This window comes from Pygoscelis adeliae, unplaced genomic scaffold (assembly GCF_000699105.1).
Source record: "Pygoscelis adeliae isolate BGI_AS28 unplaced genomic scaffold, ASM69910v1 Scaffold71, whole genome shotgun sequence".
Taxonomy (NCBI): domain Eukaryota; kingdom Metazoa; phylum Chordata; class Aves; order Sphenisciformes; family Spheniscidae; genus Pygoscelis; species Pygoscelis adeliae.
In genome coordinates this window covers 7,014,012-7,034,775 of record NW_008824356.1, presented here as the reverse complement: position 1 = coordinate 7,034,775, position 20,764 = coordinate 7,014,012, and the positions used below count along the sequence as shown (strand labels likewise).

Below are 20,764 nucleotides of genomic sequence, written 5' to 3'. Positions count from 1 at the left end.
CAACAGGTTTCTTAGGTAAAGATAAGCACCTGCTTGTGGTCAGCCTCTGGAGCCCCAGCTTCTTCAGACTTTCAGCAGTAATGTGAAGAGAAAGTGGCCTCCTTCTTCAGAACATTGGTTTGTTGTTAAAATAGTATGTCCATTGCTGAGGGCAGACAGACATATAAACTGTGATCTCTGGCCATGATTTATGCCTGCCACAACTGACTCTTCCCATTTAGGTCTGGGAGGTTTTTTTATATTTCTTTAACTTACTACGAAATCAGTATTTTCTTAAAGGTTAATATTAATCTCCCCTGATCTCAAAATAACATTTCCAAGAACTACATTTTTTTAAAAAATTGTGAACCATCTGCTTTCTATATCAAAATAGTAAAATTAGGTGGCTTTAATTGTACAAAGTATCAAGGGCCAACACTGGATTCTTATGAAGCCAGAAGGACATTTTTAAAAGTAGCTTCAGAGTACAATGATATGGAAAAGCAATGTAGTTAAACAGCAGTTCTCATCTTTAAGGATTTACTAGGGGCAATTTTCAGGGTGGAGGAGAAAATGAAGGAAACCTTGGAGGCAGTTTGAACCTTGCCCCCACTGCCCCCCCCACTCCAGCACCACATTTGGGTACTTAGCACTTAAAATAGAAAAACAAAGCCACAAAACCTAAGAAGGTGGGGAGAGCACAAAACACAGCTGAGAGTGACAACTGATTGCAGCAACAAAGGAAGATGGACTCCTTCATCTAGTTAATTATAGCTTGTCCCGCATTACTGGGCCCATGCTCTGGGGGTGTGCACGTGTGCGTGGGTGTGCATGCACTGCTGAATTGCTCTGCTAAGGCGGGCAGCCTCAGTATTTCCCTTTTAATGATGCTGCCAGATGATTAGCCCAAAAGCTCTTAATGAATGGGAAGAGAGACTGCCAGGCAGCAGCAGCAGCCCAGCTCTCCCCAGGGGCACGCTTGCCCACAGTGGATCCTTTCCTGGGTATCCATGACCTATTCAGACAATAACAGGGCCAGCTGCAATGTATGTCTGAGGCAGGGCATCGTGGCCTCTGGTCCAGGATATACATGCAAATCCTTTATGGCAGAGCTGAAGAAAGAAATCATGCAAACCAGGGATTCTTCCAAAAATAAAATGACATCTACTATAGAGAAGAGCACTCTGATGAGTGATGGAGTCTGTTGTTCACACCTCCTTTCCTAATTTCCTAAAACTAGTAACTCCTTAAGAAATAGGCTCTTTTGTCTCCTCTGAGCCTCCTACCCTAGCTCCATCAGCAGTTCCCTTTTCTAGTTAGGGAGGAAAGCTGACAAGTCCCTCATCTCCCATGTGGTCCTTCTTAAAATAGGCATCTTGAGGTTTTCTAAAACCCAAAGACCAAGGAAGACTCCCTAAGAGTCCCCATGTACCAAAAAGAGGGCATTCCAGCAGGGCCAAAGGATGGGACTCAGAGGAAGAAGCAAAACCCTTGTCTTGAGAGATGTGAAGAATGGATGAAGAGGAAAAATCATTCTGAGACCTAGTTCAGACCTTTTACCTGCTAGACAGGTCAGCTTTGCCAAGAGGATGACCTGATTCCTTGGCTGTTGGCATACATGGTGCCCGTTTTTTCTAACTGGGCAAAGCAGTAGCACAGGCTGGGGAGCAGTCATTTTTGTTTGATTCAACCATGATATGCACAACAGCCAAGGGCTTCTCGCAGGCCCCAGCAGTGAGGCCAGCCGGGAGTGCAGTTTTGTTATTGTAGCCGGAGGCCCACTTCCAATCCAATTACACACAACAGCTGTGCTAGCTCCTCTTTTCCATCCCCTTTGCTTCCTCTGCTATGTAATTCCAGGATAGGTTTTGTCATTAACGGGGGCAGTGAGTCAGGGTGAGTGGCACCTACCCTGAGTGATCAAAGGAATAAAAGCATGAGGTAGAAGCTGAAGAGAAAGTCGTTTACCCCAATATCTATGAGCAGAAATAGTGATCAAACCATACTATCTCCTTTCCCCCATGGCAAAAACAGTATTCTGACATTGCACATGGCATACTCCTAGAAGTATTCACATAGCAAGGGCTACAAACATGGTGGTGTTTGAAAACATGAAAATAAACATGCAAGTGTTCACAAAGATGGCCACGCCCACAACAGAACGTGTGCACGTAGCAAGACCTGAGGGTGAATGCATTTTATGGCTGACCCATAAGAAGATGTGTATCACTGCAAATCAGAGCACCTGATCAAGTAGGTGCACAAGTTGGGAAAAGGAGAACTGTTAGGCATGGAATGGAACGCTTCAGCTTGGAAAAGACATCTCTGACAATATATATGATAGAAGTAAAATCCCAAATAATACAAAGCAGGTGAACAGGGAATATTTTTTTTCCCTATTTGTTAGAACACAACGAGTAGGAGTCATGGAATGAAATTCTAAAGTAACAGGTGTAAAAACAAGTGAAAGAAAGTACTTTCCACATTTGAATGATTAAACAATGGGATTTGTTATCACAGGATACTGTGGAGTTAAAAAATATAAGTGGATTAAGAAAAACAAAGACTGGACATGTCCAGAGAAAATATGTCCATCGACGACTGTACAACACCACAATCTGGATGCAGTGCCAGGTCAGAACATCCTTAAAACAGTGACTACCAGAAACCACAAAGGTATATCAAGACAAGACCAATGTTAATGTAGTTTCTTAAACTTCTTCCAAAGCATCTACTTTCATAAAAAGATGCTTCTGGGCTAGATGAATTCTTGCTCTGACCCCAGTGATCACTACTGCTATATTGTTGTTAATGGGTGTGCACGGAGCTGAAAAACATTTGCATTTCAGTGCAAGAGAATCCAATCTGGGGACAGTGTCTGCGCAAAGGGCATGCAAGAATGAAAACAACGGTGGTACCTATGAAGAAGAACATAAGCCTGTACAAACTGGTTTCAAACACCTGTGTGAGTGGCACTGAAGATATGGCATGGGTGGATTCTTACTCTGACCTAGTAACTTCTGCAAATAGGAAACTTCAGGTGGGCTGAAACAAAATTCACACATTTTCATGCCCAAGAAGCAGAGTTCAGCTTCAAGGAAGCAGAAGCCAGCATACAGGTACTGCTTAAATGACCCTATGACATGGAGTTAGGGAGACAGACTAAAACAGCAGCCCTGAGATGAAGAAGGGAAAGGAGCATTAAAAGATGGAGTTTGAAAGATTAAAGATCTGGATCAAAAAAGTGCTAGTACGCTTGTGCCTTCAAGCATCTCTGTATCCTTATGAAGGAGTCGTTCAGGCAAAAAAGGACTAATTTTTCCTCAGGGCCCCAACTAACTAGGTCATTTCTATTGGGTTGTGTCCATTCAGTTACATGCAAACTCTAGCCAGCAGTAAAATCATGTCAGCAAAATGCCCAGAACTTCATCTCTTAGCCTCCTCCCCATGAATATCTGAAGATCTCTCCCACAAAGGGGATAAGTGTGGCATGAATAAGAAAAGCACTGTTTAAACTTTGACACCCCCAGGTATCAGTACCAGTACCAGTCACCATAATATCGAGGACCCATATTTAGTTCTTTGTCCTGCATATATTCTTCCACTAAAAAAACCTAAGAGGGACAGAAGCAAATCACTTGCTCCTTGATCTATTGGTCTTTTCCCAATTATTTGTCTTTCAGAACCTAGACCACTGGCAAAGAATAGAAGGTGCAAAGAAAGGGGCAGATACTGTGCAGAGGTGACAGAGGCATCCAATCTGGTCTGTGCTGCACACCATTCCCCAGCCAAGGCACTTAACCTCTCTAATAAGGCTCTTAACCTCCATAATGTTCAGCCCAAGATCTCTAAGCATGTTGTGAAGGCGAGGTGAGGCTGTAGCTATAACCCCAAAGGGAAAACTGAAGTACTGAAAGGAGAAGTTATTTCTCCTCTACGCAACACAGCGAGTCAGTGACCCAGCTGCGTACAGACAGCAACAGTCCCAACTCCAGAGCCCTGCTCTAAATACTTGACTTTGCTGCTTACAATGTGGTGGTGTTATTTTGTGACCGGGGACATAATATTTGCAGGGCAGCTGGGCTAACATCTGACAAACTCCTTTCATTTGTGAAATAAGCCAGATGGGATCTTCAGTTGGCTCTTGAAAGGAGTGTAGCACACCAGCCCCTGTTACCGGAGTACTCTTTCTTCACAAGCAGAGACCTTGCAGCCAGGGAAGGCTCATACTACACATTTCTGTTTACTTTGAACAACACCAACTTCTTTGCACCTTGCAGGAACTGTGCCCAGCAGAGCCCTGTGGTCCCCACTGCTGCCAGCCCCAGCCTATTCACAGCTACCTTCTCTTACTGGGGAATTAGTTCTAACCAGTGTATTCAACAATAAAAAATATTCAGTTAATCAATGGGCTCTTTACAGCCCTTCTGCTGCCTGTGGGTAAATAGTCACCACTAGCTCATAAAATCCCTAATTTGTCTTGCAAACAGTGGATGGTTAAAGTAACCATTTTGACAGGGGCCTGGAGTTCTGTCCTCACAATACAGATAGCTGGATGGCCAAATAGGAAGAAAGCCTCTGCACAGCCAGCCAGAGGGGAAATGCACACCCATCCCTCCCAGTGGTCCACATCGCTGCCGTGTCACGCACAATGCCAGTGTCCTCCCCAGGGGGAGCTGAGCAGAGGGATTATACTGCCTAGGAGTAAACAGTTACAGAGCCCAATAATGGGGTGTGGGTAATTGTCAGACTGAAAACATACAGATGAGTGCGAGAGTACATAGAAAAGTGCATTCACGTGTGACTAGAAATCCACGTGAGAAAGCACACAGCAGTCCTGAGAACAAGAACATGTGTATGAGCGATGGGGAGAATAAAAAATGCACATCCAAGCATATAAATTATAAGAATAAGAGGGCAGTGGGGCAGAAGAGCCCATTCAGAGAGCAGAAGGATGGACTGCTCCAGGGTGCCCACATGCATGTAACAGCAGCATGGTCCTCTCCTGGTTGTGCCACCTCTGCTTGGGCCCCTACGAGTGATGCCATCGTCCCCTGCACACCGTGCAGGCCTTGGAGATGGCCCTGATGTTTTTTGAGGCAACACTCATTCGTGGCATATCATGAGTCCTATTGGTAGAGCATAGCAAGGCCATGCCTTCCCAATTCAACCATCCTCCTCTGCCACAGACACCAACAGCTTCAGGATGTGGTGGAGAGACCTTTCACCTTGAGCCCTTGGTGCATGTCCTGTCAGATTCTGCCAAGATGAGAGGAGCCAGGAGTTCCTGGACACCTCAGACTGGGGCAGATAAGGTACATGTTCAGCCCCGTGAGTCACTGAAAAGATTCAATGTTACGGTTGACAGAGCCTTTCTTTCCAAGGCATGCCAGGCCACATTTGCCATTTGGCCACTTCCATCCCCATTGCTGCCAGCTGAGATGCGCACAGAATGCAAAGGACCTCAGCAGAACAAAAAGGGGGCTGACGAGAGAAGCCAAAAGGCTAAATATGCAGGGAAATTACCCGACTGGCTGGCCCTCACTGTGTCTCTCTAAAGTGTTTCACAAAATCTGATTATCCAAGTGTAGAAAAGAAGCAAATTGAATGGAGAACTCATTCCAGGTCCAGGTCAGGTTTAGCAAAAGTCATGCAGAAAGCTGAGAAGGAAAAGAGCTTTGACTCTCCCATCATCCCACTCCAGCCTGGGCAATGCCAGCTGCTTCCCTGGGCTCTCATTTCCATTTCACATAATGATAAACCAGGTGGAGCTGCCTGAGCGTGAGGTAAAAATTAGTTTCTTAAGCTTCAGTGGCAACAGGATGTGGACTACAGCGTAAGGTGATCTAGTTCGATTAACCCTTGTAGCTGAAGTTGGGGGACTCAGATCCTTTCGGCAATGAGAGCAATCTGAAGAGGGAGGTTTGGAGTTCTCTGTGGTAAAACACTTCCTTGTGGAAGAACCCCCCAGATAAACAAGCACATAAAACACACATTCTTTTTTCCTTTCAAATGAATCATTTGTGTCCTGTCAGGAATTAAAGTTTTGATACCTAAATAAGATCACACATTGACATTCGCCCAGAAAGATACTCACTGGTTTTTAAAACCTGAAATAAAACAACAACAAAAAGACCCTTTGTTAGTGAAAATGAAACTCAACAGGTTACCAGTAGGACTAGCAAATGGAGTAGACTGCAGTAGGAGAAGGAAAATGACTGAACTGGATTTGTATGCCAGACTACACACAGATGTATCAGAAATAAACTGTATATAATGCAGTGTTCAATGCCAGGTAATTAGCAATGCAAGCAACCATTTTTAATGTAATTTTCATTCAGAAAACGTCCCTTTAACTGACCAACACAATGTAATCTCTGAAGAGGGAAGTTTGTGACGTTTGCTACTATGAAGCCCTCCTTTTAGCAAAGACTTTGCAATCCAGACCCTGTGATGTCCAGTATGAAGATTTGTTCTGTACACTTTCAGGAAGAAGGATGAGATTTCTGCCTCTGGTAACTGCCCACCACCACTCCTTAAAGAGCAGCCTTTCAGCTCAGCAAAAGCAACACTTACCTGGAATATGACTGACATCTGTTGAGGTGTTTTCATGGCAAGCAGAAGGGAGAAAAGGAAAAGAGAGAGAGAAGAGAGAAAAGCTGTTAGAGATGCACACAGCAACTCAGCATCCTTGCATGGAAATCAATTTCATGCAAAACCAGAAGTAGGTTTGTTTGAAGGCCATCCATCTGCAGCCAAGCACCCAGCCATGCAAGGGAGGAGGCACTGGCTCCTTCTCCACTGTGCATGTAAAAGTGAATCCACCATCATATCTGTCCGGAGAGAGATTTCCTGGAATCAGATAGACCCAAGCCACGTCAGTTCCTGTAAGAATATCGGTTAAAATATTCTACTGTTTTTCACACACAAATGCAAAAGAGACAAACAAAAAACAACCTGCCTGCAGTAGGTTTCTATTGCACATAAATTCAAGCAAGTTTTCAGAAAAAAGAAAAGAACCTGCTCCCCTTTTACGAGGGGCCATGTGAATTTATGACCAGGTGCAAGACACTCAACATAGTCCCAAAGTCTAGAAGAGAGCCCATTCCTTTTCATTCTTCCTGCCCATCATTCCCAAAACAACATCCTTCATTGCAGACAGCAGCAGGGGTGGGGGAGAAGGAGTGCCAGAGGCTTGCACGTCCCACGTGTCTTTTCACAAGATGTTGAATTCAGACCAAATGTCATTCAGCATTTTTCCTCTTTGTGACATAAGACCACTTTCCAGAATCAATCACATAAATCCCAGAATAAATTAGCCCTTTAAAAAAGAGAGGAGCAAGACTATGTAAGTGATAGTATCGATCACAGAAAAGGCATATCTTTGAAGGAAGTGTCTGTTTTGGGCAGAGCCCACCAATCCACCAATGTACTTTACAAAAATGCCTCTCATAACTTTTTTAGCATCCCAAGTTTAGTCTTGCTTTGAATAGCTACACTTATCATAACACCATGAGGGAGGAACCCATGAAATCTCATGGGATTAGACTTCTGTTTTCTTATATTTATTAGACAATATTTTGTCTAGGAGCATGACATGCTGGGTGCTTTGGCTACACACCAAGGTCTAAGAATGTATTCTCCTTCCCAGAATATCCCCTCCAATTTCCATCAGTATGCCCCCTTCCTGTCCAAACCAGCTGTGTTGCTGTGAAACCGGTGCCACTTGTCTTCCCGAGACACTTGCATTTCAGTAGTGAGTGATTCCTGTGCATGTTGCTTTTTGTTTATCACTTTCTCATGCTTTTTGTTTATCACTTTGTAATGGCTCCAGAATCATTTGAGGAAAAATCCCTGTGGTATATCACACATATATCAAGCCATCCTTCCCTAAGGATGTAATAACCCAAATAAAACAATGCACAAAGAGGGGAGGGACTGTTGCATCAACTCATTTAATTTCCGTAGCTTCTACTAAATATATGTGTCAGATCTGATGAGTGTTATTTGTTGCCTTTCCTCTTTTAACACATAATTGTATCTAAGAACTGGTGTCTTGGGATGCGAGCCTGGAAGGACACTTAGCACTGAAAGTTTGCCTGAAAGTAATTATTTTTAGGTAGCAAAAGAAAACAAGTGTCAGACAGCAATGCATGCACTGAGGATGGAAGGCAAAAGGAGGCGAGAGCAGGGGCAGAAGGAAGGAGCAGACCATTAAACACCACTGCAGAATGTGAGCACAATGCCAAAGAATTTACAAGTCCACAGCTAGGACTTGAAAATCAACACTTGAGGTGTTGCTTAGGAAAATCAGTCACAGTCAGAGACGTTCACACATTTCAGAAGAGGAAGAAGGGAGCACCGTAAGGTACTGTAAATATTTCTGATAATCCAGCAGCTGACCCAAAGCCTATTCTAAGCAGGTACAAAGCTCTAGACCCATGCTGTCCTCTCAGCCTCCCTGCATGCCTGGCAAAGGAGCGGACACAGCTGCAGCCCAGGCTACCTCAGGGGCCTGGGAACAGCAGGCAGCCTCACCAGGGTGTCTGTGCTCCAGGAGGAAATCTGTGGGTTGTTTAGGGAATAAAAAGGATCAGCAGATAGAAAGGGCAAAGGAAAGAGCTAACCAAGGGTGAGCAAGGGATAAACACATTAAGCAAATAACAGAAGAGGCAGCAGGCTGTAACTGATACACTGCTTGAAATAATACTTATTTAACTGTGCGTGAATTAAACAGGTCATGAAGCTGTTAAAAAGGGGAACAATGAAGTGTTAAGAGTTACACAAGTATCTCTAAAATGTAGTTTCTCAATGGAAAGTAACAGGGGGTAGACAGCAAGGGGATTTCCTTTTACCCATATTTTTTGTTCCAATGTCCCTAAGAGCAGGCATTCCCTATCCTGACTGGTTTTACTCTTAGCTTTCTTTTTGCTGTATCTTTCTTGGAAAGTCTCCACCCAACACAACTTCTGTATACATTAGCTGCATCAGAAGAGTCACTGTTTGCATCTCTGAGACACTTTTGCAATATTTACCTACGTGGCAGCCCAGGTCATTAGTGTTACTTCCCATTCTAAATACAAAGGAAGTTTCTTGTATTGCAGACACCCCCCCATGTGGTATCTGCTGGCAAATGCCGATTTTCAAATGGTGAAAGTACTAGTTTTTTTATTTTAAAACACACATGAGAAAGCACTGCTTTCTTTGTGAAGACAAAAATGGCATATAGCCAGTCAGTCCTCAAAAGAGACCCTACAATAAATACCACTGTCGCATACAATTGAAGCTGCCATGCAAGTCCTCACGGGAAACTCCGTAACACCTCTGCAGTGTGTGTGCCACTCCACTGTGGTGCACAATTAAAACTGTGGTTGCATATATCGACAAAAGGGACCCTTAATAAGAAACCTCTGATGCAGTACGTTATGGCTGGTGGCTCCACAATTAGAAGAAAACTAATGCCTCAAGACAGGTAGAAGACAGGGATGGCAAATAGGCAGAGTGACGAGATTTGGGGAGCTGAGTTGACTCTCCTTCAGACCCCATCATCTGAAACGTTCTCTCAAATTCTCTTCATGTTTTTCTGGACTGTTTAAAACATGTCCTCACTCTTTTCCTCTTCCATCAGCACTACCTTCCTCCCCCCATAGGGACATCCTACCTGCCACAGGGACTGAGGGGAGGTACAGCATTCCCCGATTAAACAGGGAGTGTGTAGAACCCATGGCTAACAAAAGGCCCAGTGACCATGGGACTTACTGACATGCAGATGGAGGTTTCTCCACTTTCTCCAGCTCAGAGCACTTCAAACACAGAAAGATCTGCCTCTTAACAAAAGACAAGGCAGAGTTTGCTTTATCCTATACACAAGAGTCCATTTATTGCTCCTTTGTAAAGGGCTGAGCCGCAAGCCGGTGCTGTTTGCTTTTGTTCTTTGATGCTAATAGATGGGTTGAAAGAGGGATCAGCAGGGCTGCTGCCTTTGTCTGGTGCAGCCCCAGCCACCTGGGTGGGGTGGAAGGGGAAGGAGGAGGATGAAGGGGAGCGGGAGGAACAAAGCAAACATTATTATAGCTCAGATCATTCCCGTGCCTGTAGAAGAAACATCTGAGGTATTTTTAACTCTAACATTTTTAACAAGAAGTTTAGCAATAAAGGAAGGTGTCATGAGAGTGCACTTCTCTCTCCAGCTGGAAGACAAGGACAGCACACTTTCCATATGCACCAGCCCTACCAGTACACATCACCTTGACCTGAAGAGACTTGCTGTTGTTCCCATCTCCATGGTCCATTCAACCTTGCCCTCCGCTTTGACGGGCTGTGGACACCTGTATTCTGCAAGCTAAACTGAGAGCCACTGACCGAATTCACACATCACAAACCAGCTGTCAGGCAGGAGCATCCTAGGCTAAGTGGAAATAAGCATCTAGAAGTGAATGGCACTGTCTCATACTATGAGTCCCTCAAGCTCTCCAGCATCCCCCTCCAGGGCTCTCTAGTTACCCTCTCTCTGAACGCCAGTGTGTGGAGAGGACTGGGGAGCAGGCAGAAACTGGGGAAAGGAGGAGGGCAAAAGTTGTAACGCTTAGAGGCATCTTCTTGTCATGGAGACCCACTCCCAAATAAAAGGAGATCCTGCCTTTAGACAGGAAAATGACCTTATTCTGAAGCTCATTCAGTTACCGACACCTAAAAAAGCTTTTCTAAAGCAGGTTTGGCTCTTATCATGCTGCAAATACAGAAAATGGATACAGGTACAATTTCACTGGCAGAAGCATGACTGGTTGGGAACTCTCAGTCACTACTTTGGCTTACTGATATATATGAAAACAGTTCAGAGACCATAGATTGATGCATTTATGGCAGCCTGTGAAATGATTCAAAAGATACAGGATAAGCCAGCCTGGCCTCCTGAGGTGTGGTAGTAAGAGATGCCGGTGACTCAGAACCAGGTGATTTCCTCTTAACTGAGCTCTGATGCAACATTTTAACAATACGATGAAGAGCTACATTTTGGCTAAGCTGGAAACCTCTCAAATTGCAATGAGCAAGGTCTTCATTAATTTGATACTTCATCAAACAAAGCGTTAATTCCAGATGCTGATTTGGCAAGTGGTCTCACTCCATCCTAACCTGGTCCATTAAGGTAAAGGTAATGGTCCTACTTCACCTCCTACGCCAAGCTGTTGGGGACCAGTGCTGTTGGTGCAAAACTGTACAGGCTCCTTGTCTTTCTCTTCAGGACACAGTGGTTCAAAGCCACCTGGGAGGGTTACAGCGACGTAAAAAGAAATAGCATTTACATAGTATAAACAGCTTCTAACAACAATTTGCTTGGGTAAAGGTGGGCTCTGTAATAAGATCAATTCCAAGCATTAGCAGATCCCTGTACTGCCCATGCTCACACAGGAGATAGGCACCTTGAAGATTGTTGTATTTATGGTTAACTAGGTTAAAATCTTGGCTCCATTAAATTCATAAAAGACTTGACAGTTACTTTGATAGTGTCATGATTTCATCCCTCATATTTACTTAACATCTTCTGTCTTACTCTGGTAGTAGGCTCCATCCCTGGTATCTTTCCACTGATTTCAACGGAACTGCCACAGAAGTAAATTTTACTGATTCTATTTAATTTGCTAAATGTTTAGGATACTGAAACAAATCCAAGACCACTTGAGCCTATGATGTCTGTCACTGAGCTGCACACTGGGATCCTGAAGAACTTCACAGTACTAGCAGGTGTAGGCCTTATTGTCTCACTCCAGAAGAATAGGACCCCGTAATTTGTGTTAATGGAGTGTTGAACACTTCTGATTTTATTCAGTAGAGACAAGTGGTGACACATACACAAACAAGTTCATTACAATCAATTACATTTCTCTGTGTCCTTTGTCCTATGGGATCTCTTAGGCTTCAATCTCTTGGGAATAGTACTCACTTGATATGTTGCATAGAATTGCAGACATTTGTGGTACTGTGCCTTTGCACAGCTAATACTCGGGATCCCAAAGCACTTATTAGCTGTGAATATAGGAATCATTCATCCAGTACTGAAATGCAGCCAGCTCTCAAGTGAAAGAGACAGATGTTTAACAGCTTACAGGAACGCCATACAGCAGCTTAGCGTGTCAGAGTTAGAACAAGAACTACTTAAAGAGGCAGAATGAAACTTGGCTGATTCTACTAAAAGTGCCATGTGATTTTAAAGCACTCCTGATTTAAATGAGGTGAAGGGATTTGATTTCAAATCTTATCTGAATGATTAACAGTGATTTGATGCCTCCAATGCTCTTCTCTATACTGTGTGCATTAATGTGGTGGGCAGCCTGCGCTCTTCACAGGGTCAAATGTGAGGTTGACTGACACGTGCCTGAGTATGTCACCCTCTAAAGTGTATGAAGTTTGAGTGGATCCTACATCCACTAAAGAAAACGGACCCTTTACCTCAAGGGGCCAAGCTTTCTCCTCTCAGGCAACCAAGATACTCAGGAAGAGAGTGCGCTAGCTGGGGAGACATTTGCAAGCCACTATGGTTTCACTACAATTGCCTGGCCATTTAGAAAAGTGCTTTCATAGCAACATGGTATGGATGGATGAAGTATGCCTGCTGCTTTCAGAAACCAATACACAGAGTTACTTAGCTCCAGTAAGAGTAAAAAAACAACAGAAAAAAATCTTAGAGAAATGAATTCATAATAATCCCTCTAATTAACTCTGTATCATTACTATTCTTAGATAAAGCTGCTTGCTGATTTCACGGCTTTCAGTGAAAGTACCATCCTCTCCCACACATCCTAACAAATATGCTCATGTACATTCCTTGTATGGAATTGGCTACATTGCTGGGGAAAAAGTCAATAGTTCTGTAGCCTACTACTAGCAAAAATCCAACCAGAATTCAATTACTTAGTGCCCTCCAAACAACCTGTTGATCTTCACTTAAACTGCCTAGATACATTGCCTGAGCACTCCAGGATGAAGCTTCTTTCTATTTCATCCTAGGTGCCTGAGCACCGGAGGAAATACAGGATTTGCTCCGTGCTGTTTTGCACAGCACCCCCATACATCTCCATTCAGCCTGTTGTGTCCACAGTCTTGTGGAGCACACGAAGATACATAACCGTATAACTTCTGAAGAGCAGGTGCAAGCAGAAAAAAATCAGTGTCCTCCGCATTCACCATAGATAGAATGAGAAGAAACTTATGATGCAGAAAGGGAAGTTTTGGTTTAATGTTAGAAAAATTTGGTAGCAACAGGGTAGTGAGGCTCTGTAATACCTTAGCTACTGGGAGTTAGCCACCTGCATTGGAGACTATTAAGAAAAGACTAGACAATTATTTCTCATTAATTTTTCAGGTACACCTGATCTTGCCTTGGAAAGACTAGTTGGCCCTTGAGACCTTTTCCAATCCCATTTTCTATGATTTTATTATTCTAATTCAAAACGCACTCTCCCCAGACAACCCCATCAGTAACAGCTGCCAGGCATCACAAGATAAGAGCTTCAGTAACAGAGCAGGGCAGACACCAAGGCCGAGCCTTTGACAGCAGCCAAGCACAGGTACTCAGGGAAGAGTCAAAGGAACTGAGAAAATTCACAGTACCCTTATTAACAGCTTCCAGTAATGACAGACTGGTGGAGGTTGCATCATGATCAAAAAGTTTAACAGTCCTTGACAGACTTTTCCCTCCTTGAATTTGTCTGGTCTCCTCTGGAACTAGAATTGATGCGGTGTGGAACAGTATTCTTGTTTGTTCATTTAAAACCTGCAGTTGAATATATCGTATTGGGCATCCCTTCCCTGTTGCTTTATAAAATATTATGAATAAACATTCTCTATTCAGCATCACCACAGCACTCTTGATTATAACTATCTACCTGACCTCCTGCTTTAGCCACTTCTTTTCTAAACTGAAGAGTGCTTGTCCATCAAGGCCCTCTGCATATGGCAGCCATTCTGTGCCTACAGCAAAAAGACATCTAAGTTATCTACAGCAGGACCAGTTTTGAATTTTATCCTTGGGTTAGTTGTACCCGGCCATTTGTTTAACTAGTATATTTTAGGTCTAAACCCATCAGAAGCCTGTCCCTTCCCTAGGGGCATACAGTACTACACAATCTATCTGGCCAAAAATCCAATGAGAACAAAGCTATTATTCTTGTCAGAAACACAGGCTGACAAGTTTATGATTAAGAAACACAGACTGTGTTTGAACAAATTGGCCTGAGAGCACTCTACCTCTCTGGAGATCCTTGTTCCTCACCAGGGCCTGGTGCAGATCCAGACCCCCTCTTCTCTTTCTGTTTAGCAGTATCACACACACAGCCCTATAAAGAGCACTAATCTGCCCTCGATTCACTTGCAACACTTGGGCCAAGAGCAAGCTATAGCTCCTGTGGAGGAGGAATAGATACCAGAGGACAAACAAAGCATGTCATAGAGAAACATGGACACTCTGATAGTGTGTGCCCAAGTTACACACATACAGTACACAGTCTCCTCCACAAACACTACAATTTGTCATTCAATGTTCCATGCAAACAGCAAAAGCCGCCATACGGTTCATCATATTACATACTAGAAGTGCCAAAGCTTTTCCCCCCTAAGTGGCCATTCACAGAAAAAAAGGGACTAAATTACTTTCCTGCCTTTAGCCACAATATTTGGGACCACTGTTTATAAGCCATTCATATATTAGGAGCAGTGGCAGGGTTACATAGAAAGTTGTTTTTGCATTTTCATAGGTCATCTTCAGTGGTAAAAAGGCAAAGATGATTTTTTTTTTTCTTTCCCTCCCAGCTCGGATGAAACAAGAACCTATGACCTTCTAAAAGCATACATTGCTCATACTTCTGCCTGTTTTTTCACACTTCTATAACATTACCTAGGCATCTCTGTAGCTGCTTCCATGCAAACACTTATGGCTGGAAACTCCTATCCTCATTCAGATTTCCTTTCAAGGTGTCGTAGTTTAACCTCAGTTGGCAACTGAGCACCACGCAGCCACTTGCTCACTCCCCCCCCGCCCCCGGTGGGATGGGGGAGAGAATTGGAAGAGCACAAGTGAGAAAAACTCATGGGTTGAGATAAAAACAGTTTAATAATTGAAATAAAATAATAATAATAATAATGTAGTAGTAATAATAATAATAATACACAGAGCAAGTGATGCACAGTGCAATTGCTCACCACCCACTGACCGATGCCCAGCCAGTCCCCAAGCAGCGGCCCCCCCCGGCCGGCTTTCCCCAGTTTATGTACTGAGCATGACGTCACATGGTATGGAATGTCCCTTTGGCCAGTTTGGCTGTGCCCCCTCCCAGCTTCTTGTGCACCTGCAGCCTTCTCAGTCAGTAGAGCATGGGAAACTAAAAAGTCCTTGGCTAGTGTAAGCATTACCTAGCAACAACTAAAACATCGGTGTGTTATCAACTTTGTTCTCATCCTAAATCCAAAACACAGCACTGTACCAGCTACTAGGAAGGAAATTAACTCTATCCCTGCCGAAACCAGGACACAAGGTGAGAGAGCCTCACACTTTGCAAAGTCTTTCAAAAACTACTTGCAAGAGACTTACATTCCCATGGACAGCTGCTTCCTCCTGTTCTAACTACAGCTGAAACTAGCTTCCCATTACAAACCCAGTTTTCTCTTAACTTCAACAAGGACTAAATCAACCAGTGTGACACTTCAGTGACTGCATCATACCATAGCAAGACATGTTCTTGTAAGCTGGAGGTGACTCACACAACAGATCTTAGGGATACAGGAGCCAGTTTCTCTCCAACAGCCTTCCTATTTTAATTGATTTAGGCATCAGGAAGGGATGGCAACTGGATGGATCTCCCTAAATGAAATACCCTACCCACGAGGAATGCCTTCCCTGGATTCACAAACATAGCTGTTTCTTCTCAGACCTCTCAGATCCAGTAAAGGCAATAATGTTAGAAGGTTATCAGGACATAAAGACGACAGGGAGACGGCTGATGATGATGCACAGCAGTGGACTTCCCATGCTGACCACCACAATAATTAATCTGCTTTTGAGCAGTCTTGTGGCTTACACTAAAGTGAACTAGCCATGTGACCCAAGAAGCTAAAACTAGTTTCGTTGCAGGCACTCTGCTATCTGCTCAAAGTACTGAAATCAGGCCCGTGGTGTTTCACCTTTGTCTGCATCACCTGCAAGACTGACACAGAGACTGGAAATGAGGGCATTACCCACCATATGCCACAGAAAGAGAGTACGTCTCCTCTTGTTGAGCAAGAACCTGTATGCATGCTGAGTATTTTCAGCTTTGTCTTGTTCTCAGAACACCACCATGACAGCTACCAAGAGCATTTACTACCCCCAAATCCATCGCAAATTGTGCTGCCTCCATTTCTCTCTTATCATCCAAAAAATGATGGACAGGAATGAACTTTGGGCATATTCCCTGTGACATATACATCACTGAGGATATTCAATAACTAGTAACACAAAGAACAGAAAAAGGAGTTAACACAAGGAGATTTGGAAAAAAACTGATAAGTAAACAGAGAAAGGGCTCGTTAAGCCTATGAAGTGGCCCAAGCTATAATCTATTTGCTGTACCCAGTCTTGGAATTAATAAAACAAATCCCTTGATAAGTCTGACAGAGTTATTAGAGGATGTTAATATTCCCCTCAGAGCAATCTGAAGAAGCGGTGCTGGAGCCACAGAAGGCTGTGACTAGCCTAGTCAGGCAAGGGTGGAGGGAGAGGAACAGGGACCCTTCTCCAAACCCACCTGACTCATTGTCAGTAAGCATTGCTTACTCCTACCCAGCCTGCTCTGGAAAGGGTCAGAGGCTGAAGAACAAGGGGGAAACCTGCAGGGAGGAAAACTCCCCACCCCCACTTCTGCTGCCAACCTAATCTTACGTGAGGCGGGAAGAGAGATGCTTTTCCACTGGTTGAGCTCTGTGCTATCTGAGCCCTTCCCTGCTCACAGCAGGCCTGGGTGCCAGGCCACAGCAGGGAGGACATCCCGTACCACTGGCCTCAGAGGCCACCACCTGAGCTCTGAAGAAGCAGCAGCTTGTGTAGCCTTGGAGGGCAAGGAACGCTCCTTTGCCCGGTTACACCTGGCACTTACTAGTGCCATATGCCAACGCTCCTTGTGCTGCATCGCAGCATCCCAAGACAGAAATAGCATAGTACATCCATCCGCAATGCACACAGATGTCCCATAGAAATCAAGAGGTGGCATTTTCCACATTAAAAGGGACCTCTACCAGACTCCACCCAGTAGCCCAGATAATGTATCTTCAGTATCATGGTACCTCTTTGTTGGAAGGTGTAAGTAGAATTATTAGCATTTGACCCCTGAATCCAACTCACACAATGGTACACACCGCCCTAAGATTCCTGAGATTATACATCTCTTCTTGAAAAAAAGGGAGGGGGAGGGGAAATAAAACTCCCACTTTCTTTCTCAATACTGATTATAGCTAATACAGAATCAAATCTACATTTATTATAGGATTCAGATTGGACTAATTTGTAACTCAGTTCTGTATTGGGAGCCTTGTGGAAGACACTGTATTCGAGAAGTTAGTGATCTTGACCAGGCCACGTCTGCTCTGTTGGGCCTTGTACTTAGGGCTTGAGAAACCCGTACGTCAGCAGGAGTAGCCACTGCATGGGAACCTGCTGGAGTGCCCTGTGCCAGCCTGTGCTGTGTGCTGGTGGGTGTTACGACAGAAATAACATCCCAACCCATCAGGGGAAGATGCATGATTCTGTTTGCTACACAAAATGAAAGGCACTACAGCATGGGAAGGAGGAGGAAAATCTATCCAAGGTCTATCTGATGCTGCATGAAAGCAGGGTTCCCAGCCTCTGAAGTGATATAAGATTTACCCGCTATCTATTTTCCTCTTTTTATTATTTCTTATTAAAATGTTTATTTTATTACACCATTTGTTGTTGAGCCTTCTTATTTAGGTCTGGAAAAATCCCTGCACACTATCTCTCGCTCGCTCTCTCACCCACCGGCTCCCCAGTGAGGAACAGCTCTAAGGGACAGACTCCTCAGAAAAGGCTGCCACAGTTCTGGTTAGCCACCTAGTGCCATCAAGTGCTAAGATTTGTGCCTCAGTAGGTCTCTCTCTGGTCAAGGAACCACTCACAGTCTCCTGTTCTAAACACTCATCTCCCTGAATTGCCTACTGATTTGAAAATAAAGACCACGATCTTGAAATTTACTTGGTATCTATAATGTGCTTCACATGCCTCTGGGTTTAGTATAAGTAAGTATCAACTAATTACTGATTCATTCACTCCAATTCCAATTAGGATGGAGTTCCAGTGTGCCTGTAAAGTGAGAACTCTATTTATTACACATAAAAATATATAGTGCGTGTTCCTCCAACTTACAATAATCACCCTAAATACAGCATGAGTAATCAGAAAAAATGCATCTTCTTTTGCTCTCCCTCCTACACCTACATATCATATTTAGAGTATGTGTTAGTGGGTTTTATATTCCATGTTATTGCTGTATTTGCTGCTGCAATATGTATATTTAAATTAAATAGAAGTCATCAAGAGGTTCTATTGGAAGCATTTGCCTTGTTTATTGTTGAAAGGCGCTGCTTGGAAAAGAGTAACTGCTGACTTAAGTAAATGTGAAACATAATGACGGGAAACAGCTGCATTCTGCATCTTTCAAAATACTAAATTTTCTTGTGTGAATGTCTAAATGTAGACCTCCAGCCTGCAGCGCGATCCATGCAGATGCAGACCCAAGTGCATAATCACAGGGCAGGGCAGGACCTCGTAGCCACTGAATTCAGCAGATGTCTCTCTTCATTGAATGGACTAGGATCAGGCCGCTAAAATTACCAGCACTTGCATGCAGAAGAATTTTGGGTTTGTTTTTGCTATACACAGTCCAAAACACTTTTCATTAATGATGTGTTAACATAATACACATAAGCTCATACCCTGAACAACAGAAAACAGCCAGAAAAGGTGTAGGAGAAAGAGCTGTACATCTTTTTGGTATTGAAAAAATGTTTTAAAATTTCTACTCTTTCTTAAATCTGTGAAAAGGAGTGTGTGCAATAAATAGCTTCCATGCCCGTTGTCTCACATCTGTTATACAAAAGACATTGCTGAGCAGTATGAAGCTTTTCACCTCCAAGCCACCAGTTCAAATCCACTGTATATCAATAAAGATTCAAAGTTATTCCCAGCTAGCAGTCCTTCCATGACCTAAGTGAAAGCAGATGAGTGAAGCTCTCAATTCATATCCTTCTCTGAATCCAGAAAAGCAACCATCATAATAATTGGCTTCCAACAGTACACAAACGTGTTGAGCACTGTATAAACTGACAAAGCACAACCCCCCCACCAAGAAGACTGCCAAACACACTGTCAAGCACTAGCACTAATTGATACCTCACCTGGGTCTTAAGCACAGAAAGAACACAATTTAGTCTTTTATTTCTAAATGCAATTTCTTTGCAGAAAATTTCCACGAGATGCTTGTTGCATGAGTAAAAGCTAGTACCTCTCCTCCAGGAACTGTTATTCCTCACCAGCCAGAATCCAGCTCTAAGTGTTCATGCACCAAAAGTATCGAAAAGGAAGGTGTTGGGACCAGCAGCATATGTCAGGCTGTCCCAGGGTATTTGTACCTCCATGTCTGTGATGAGGTTATGGAGACCCACAGCCCTCTCTCATTCCCCAGACAATCCAGGGCCCATAACTGCAGCATGACCCAGGGAAAGCTGTTCAGCTTATTCTGATTACGTCTTACAGAGCCTCATTCACTGCCAGGTGAGTAATCAGTCCCATACTTAAAGAGCTAATAAAAACTTCCTTCACTAGGGAGACACAGCCCTGAAACAAAACAATAACCATTAGGGAGCGGAGATGCAATTCATCTTTGGATTTCAGTGATGGTCATAAGCACTATGGCTGAGGGATTTGGAAGAGGGACTGTACCTTCTTTTCTATGCCCTCTAATTACTAAAAGGGTAACATCTGTTCTCTCTTCTTCAAGAATATATCAGTGTGGATCACACTGGAAATGGCTGGAAAGCAGTAGCCTTCCAGGACTGTAGGAGAAAAGTATTTCAGCTATATCAAGGAGTGACTGAAGGATGGTATTCCTGAACAGGCATCTGACCTAGCTGTGTTTTCAAAGACACAATGTTTAAGACGATAGAAAATTGATTATTCTGTATTGCCACCTCACAACTTCTTGCAGAAACAGGCACTAACATCTGCTTCTGAGTTCACAGAACCACAGAATGACAAAGTAGTTGAGGTTTGAAGGCACCTCTCAAGACCATCTATTCTGACCCCCTGACTCCCTCAGGGTCATACTACAGCAGGTTGCTCAGGACTTTCACTAGCCAGGTTTTTGCTGTCTTCAAGGGTGGAAGACTATGCAACAGTTGGAGGAGTGTCTGGATACGCAAAACAGCCCACTCACTTAAAGAGAGCTGGATATAATCTCGAAGTGGTTCAGAAAGGTGTATCTTTGATGGGCTGGATATAGCCATAAATACACAGGGAGGTGGTCCAAGAGATGTACTCCTTTCCCCTCCACAGAGGAATGGAGTTTGAGAAGAAGAACAGCACAGATAATGATTTGCAGAGAACCCCAAGGACACAGTAGGAATGAAGCTGGAGTTTGTTATGGAGTTACGGAGTTTCAGTACCATCTTTTTGCAGTTGAATGCTGCATGATACAGCTGAAGGAGCTGAAGATGAGTCTTTGTATTAGGGGACATCCACAAGAAG

General features: G+C 43.7%; 1 protein-coding gene across 1 annotated transcript in view; it reads right to left on the bottom strand.

Moving 5' to 3' along the window:
- The window catches only part of NRXN3 (neurexin 3), a 1,016,594-nt gene that overhangs the window by 976,496 nt on the left and 19,334 nt on the right, over positions 1-20,764 (bottom strand). The window contains exon 2 of the mRNA XM_009319413.1: positions 6,556-6,573. Coding sequence (XP_009317688.1) covers positions 6,556-6,573 — 18 coding nt within the window. The remainder of the gene's footprint in view (positions 1-6,555; positions 6,574-20,764) is intronic.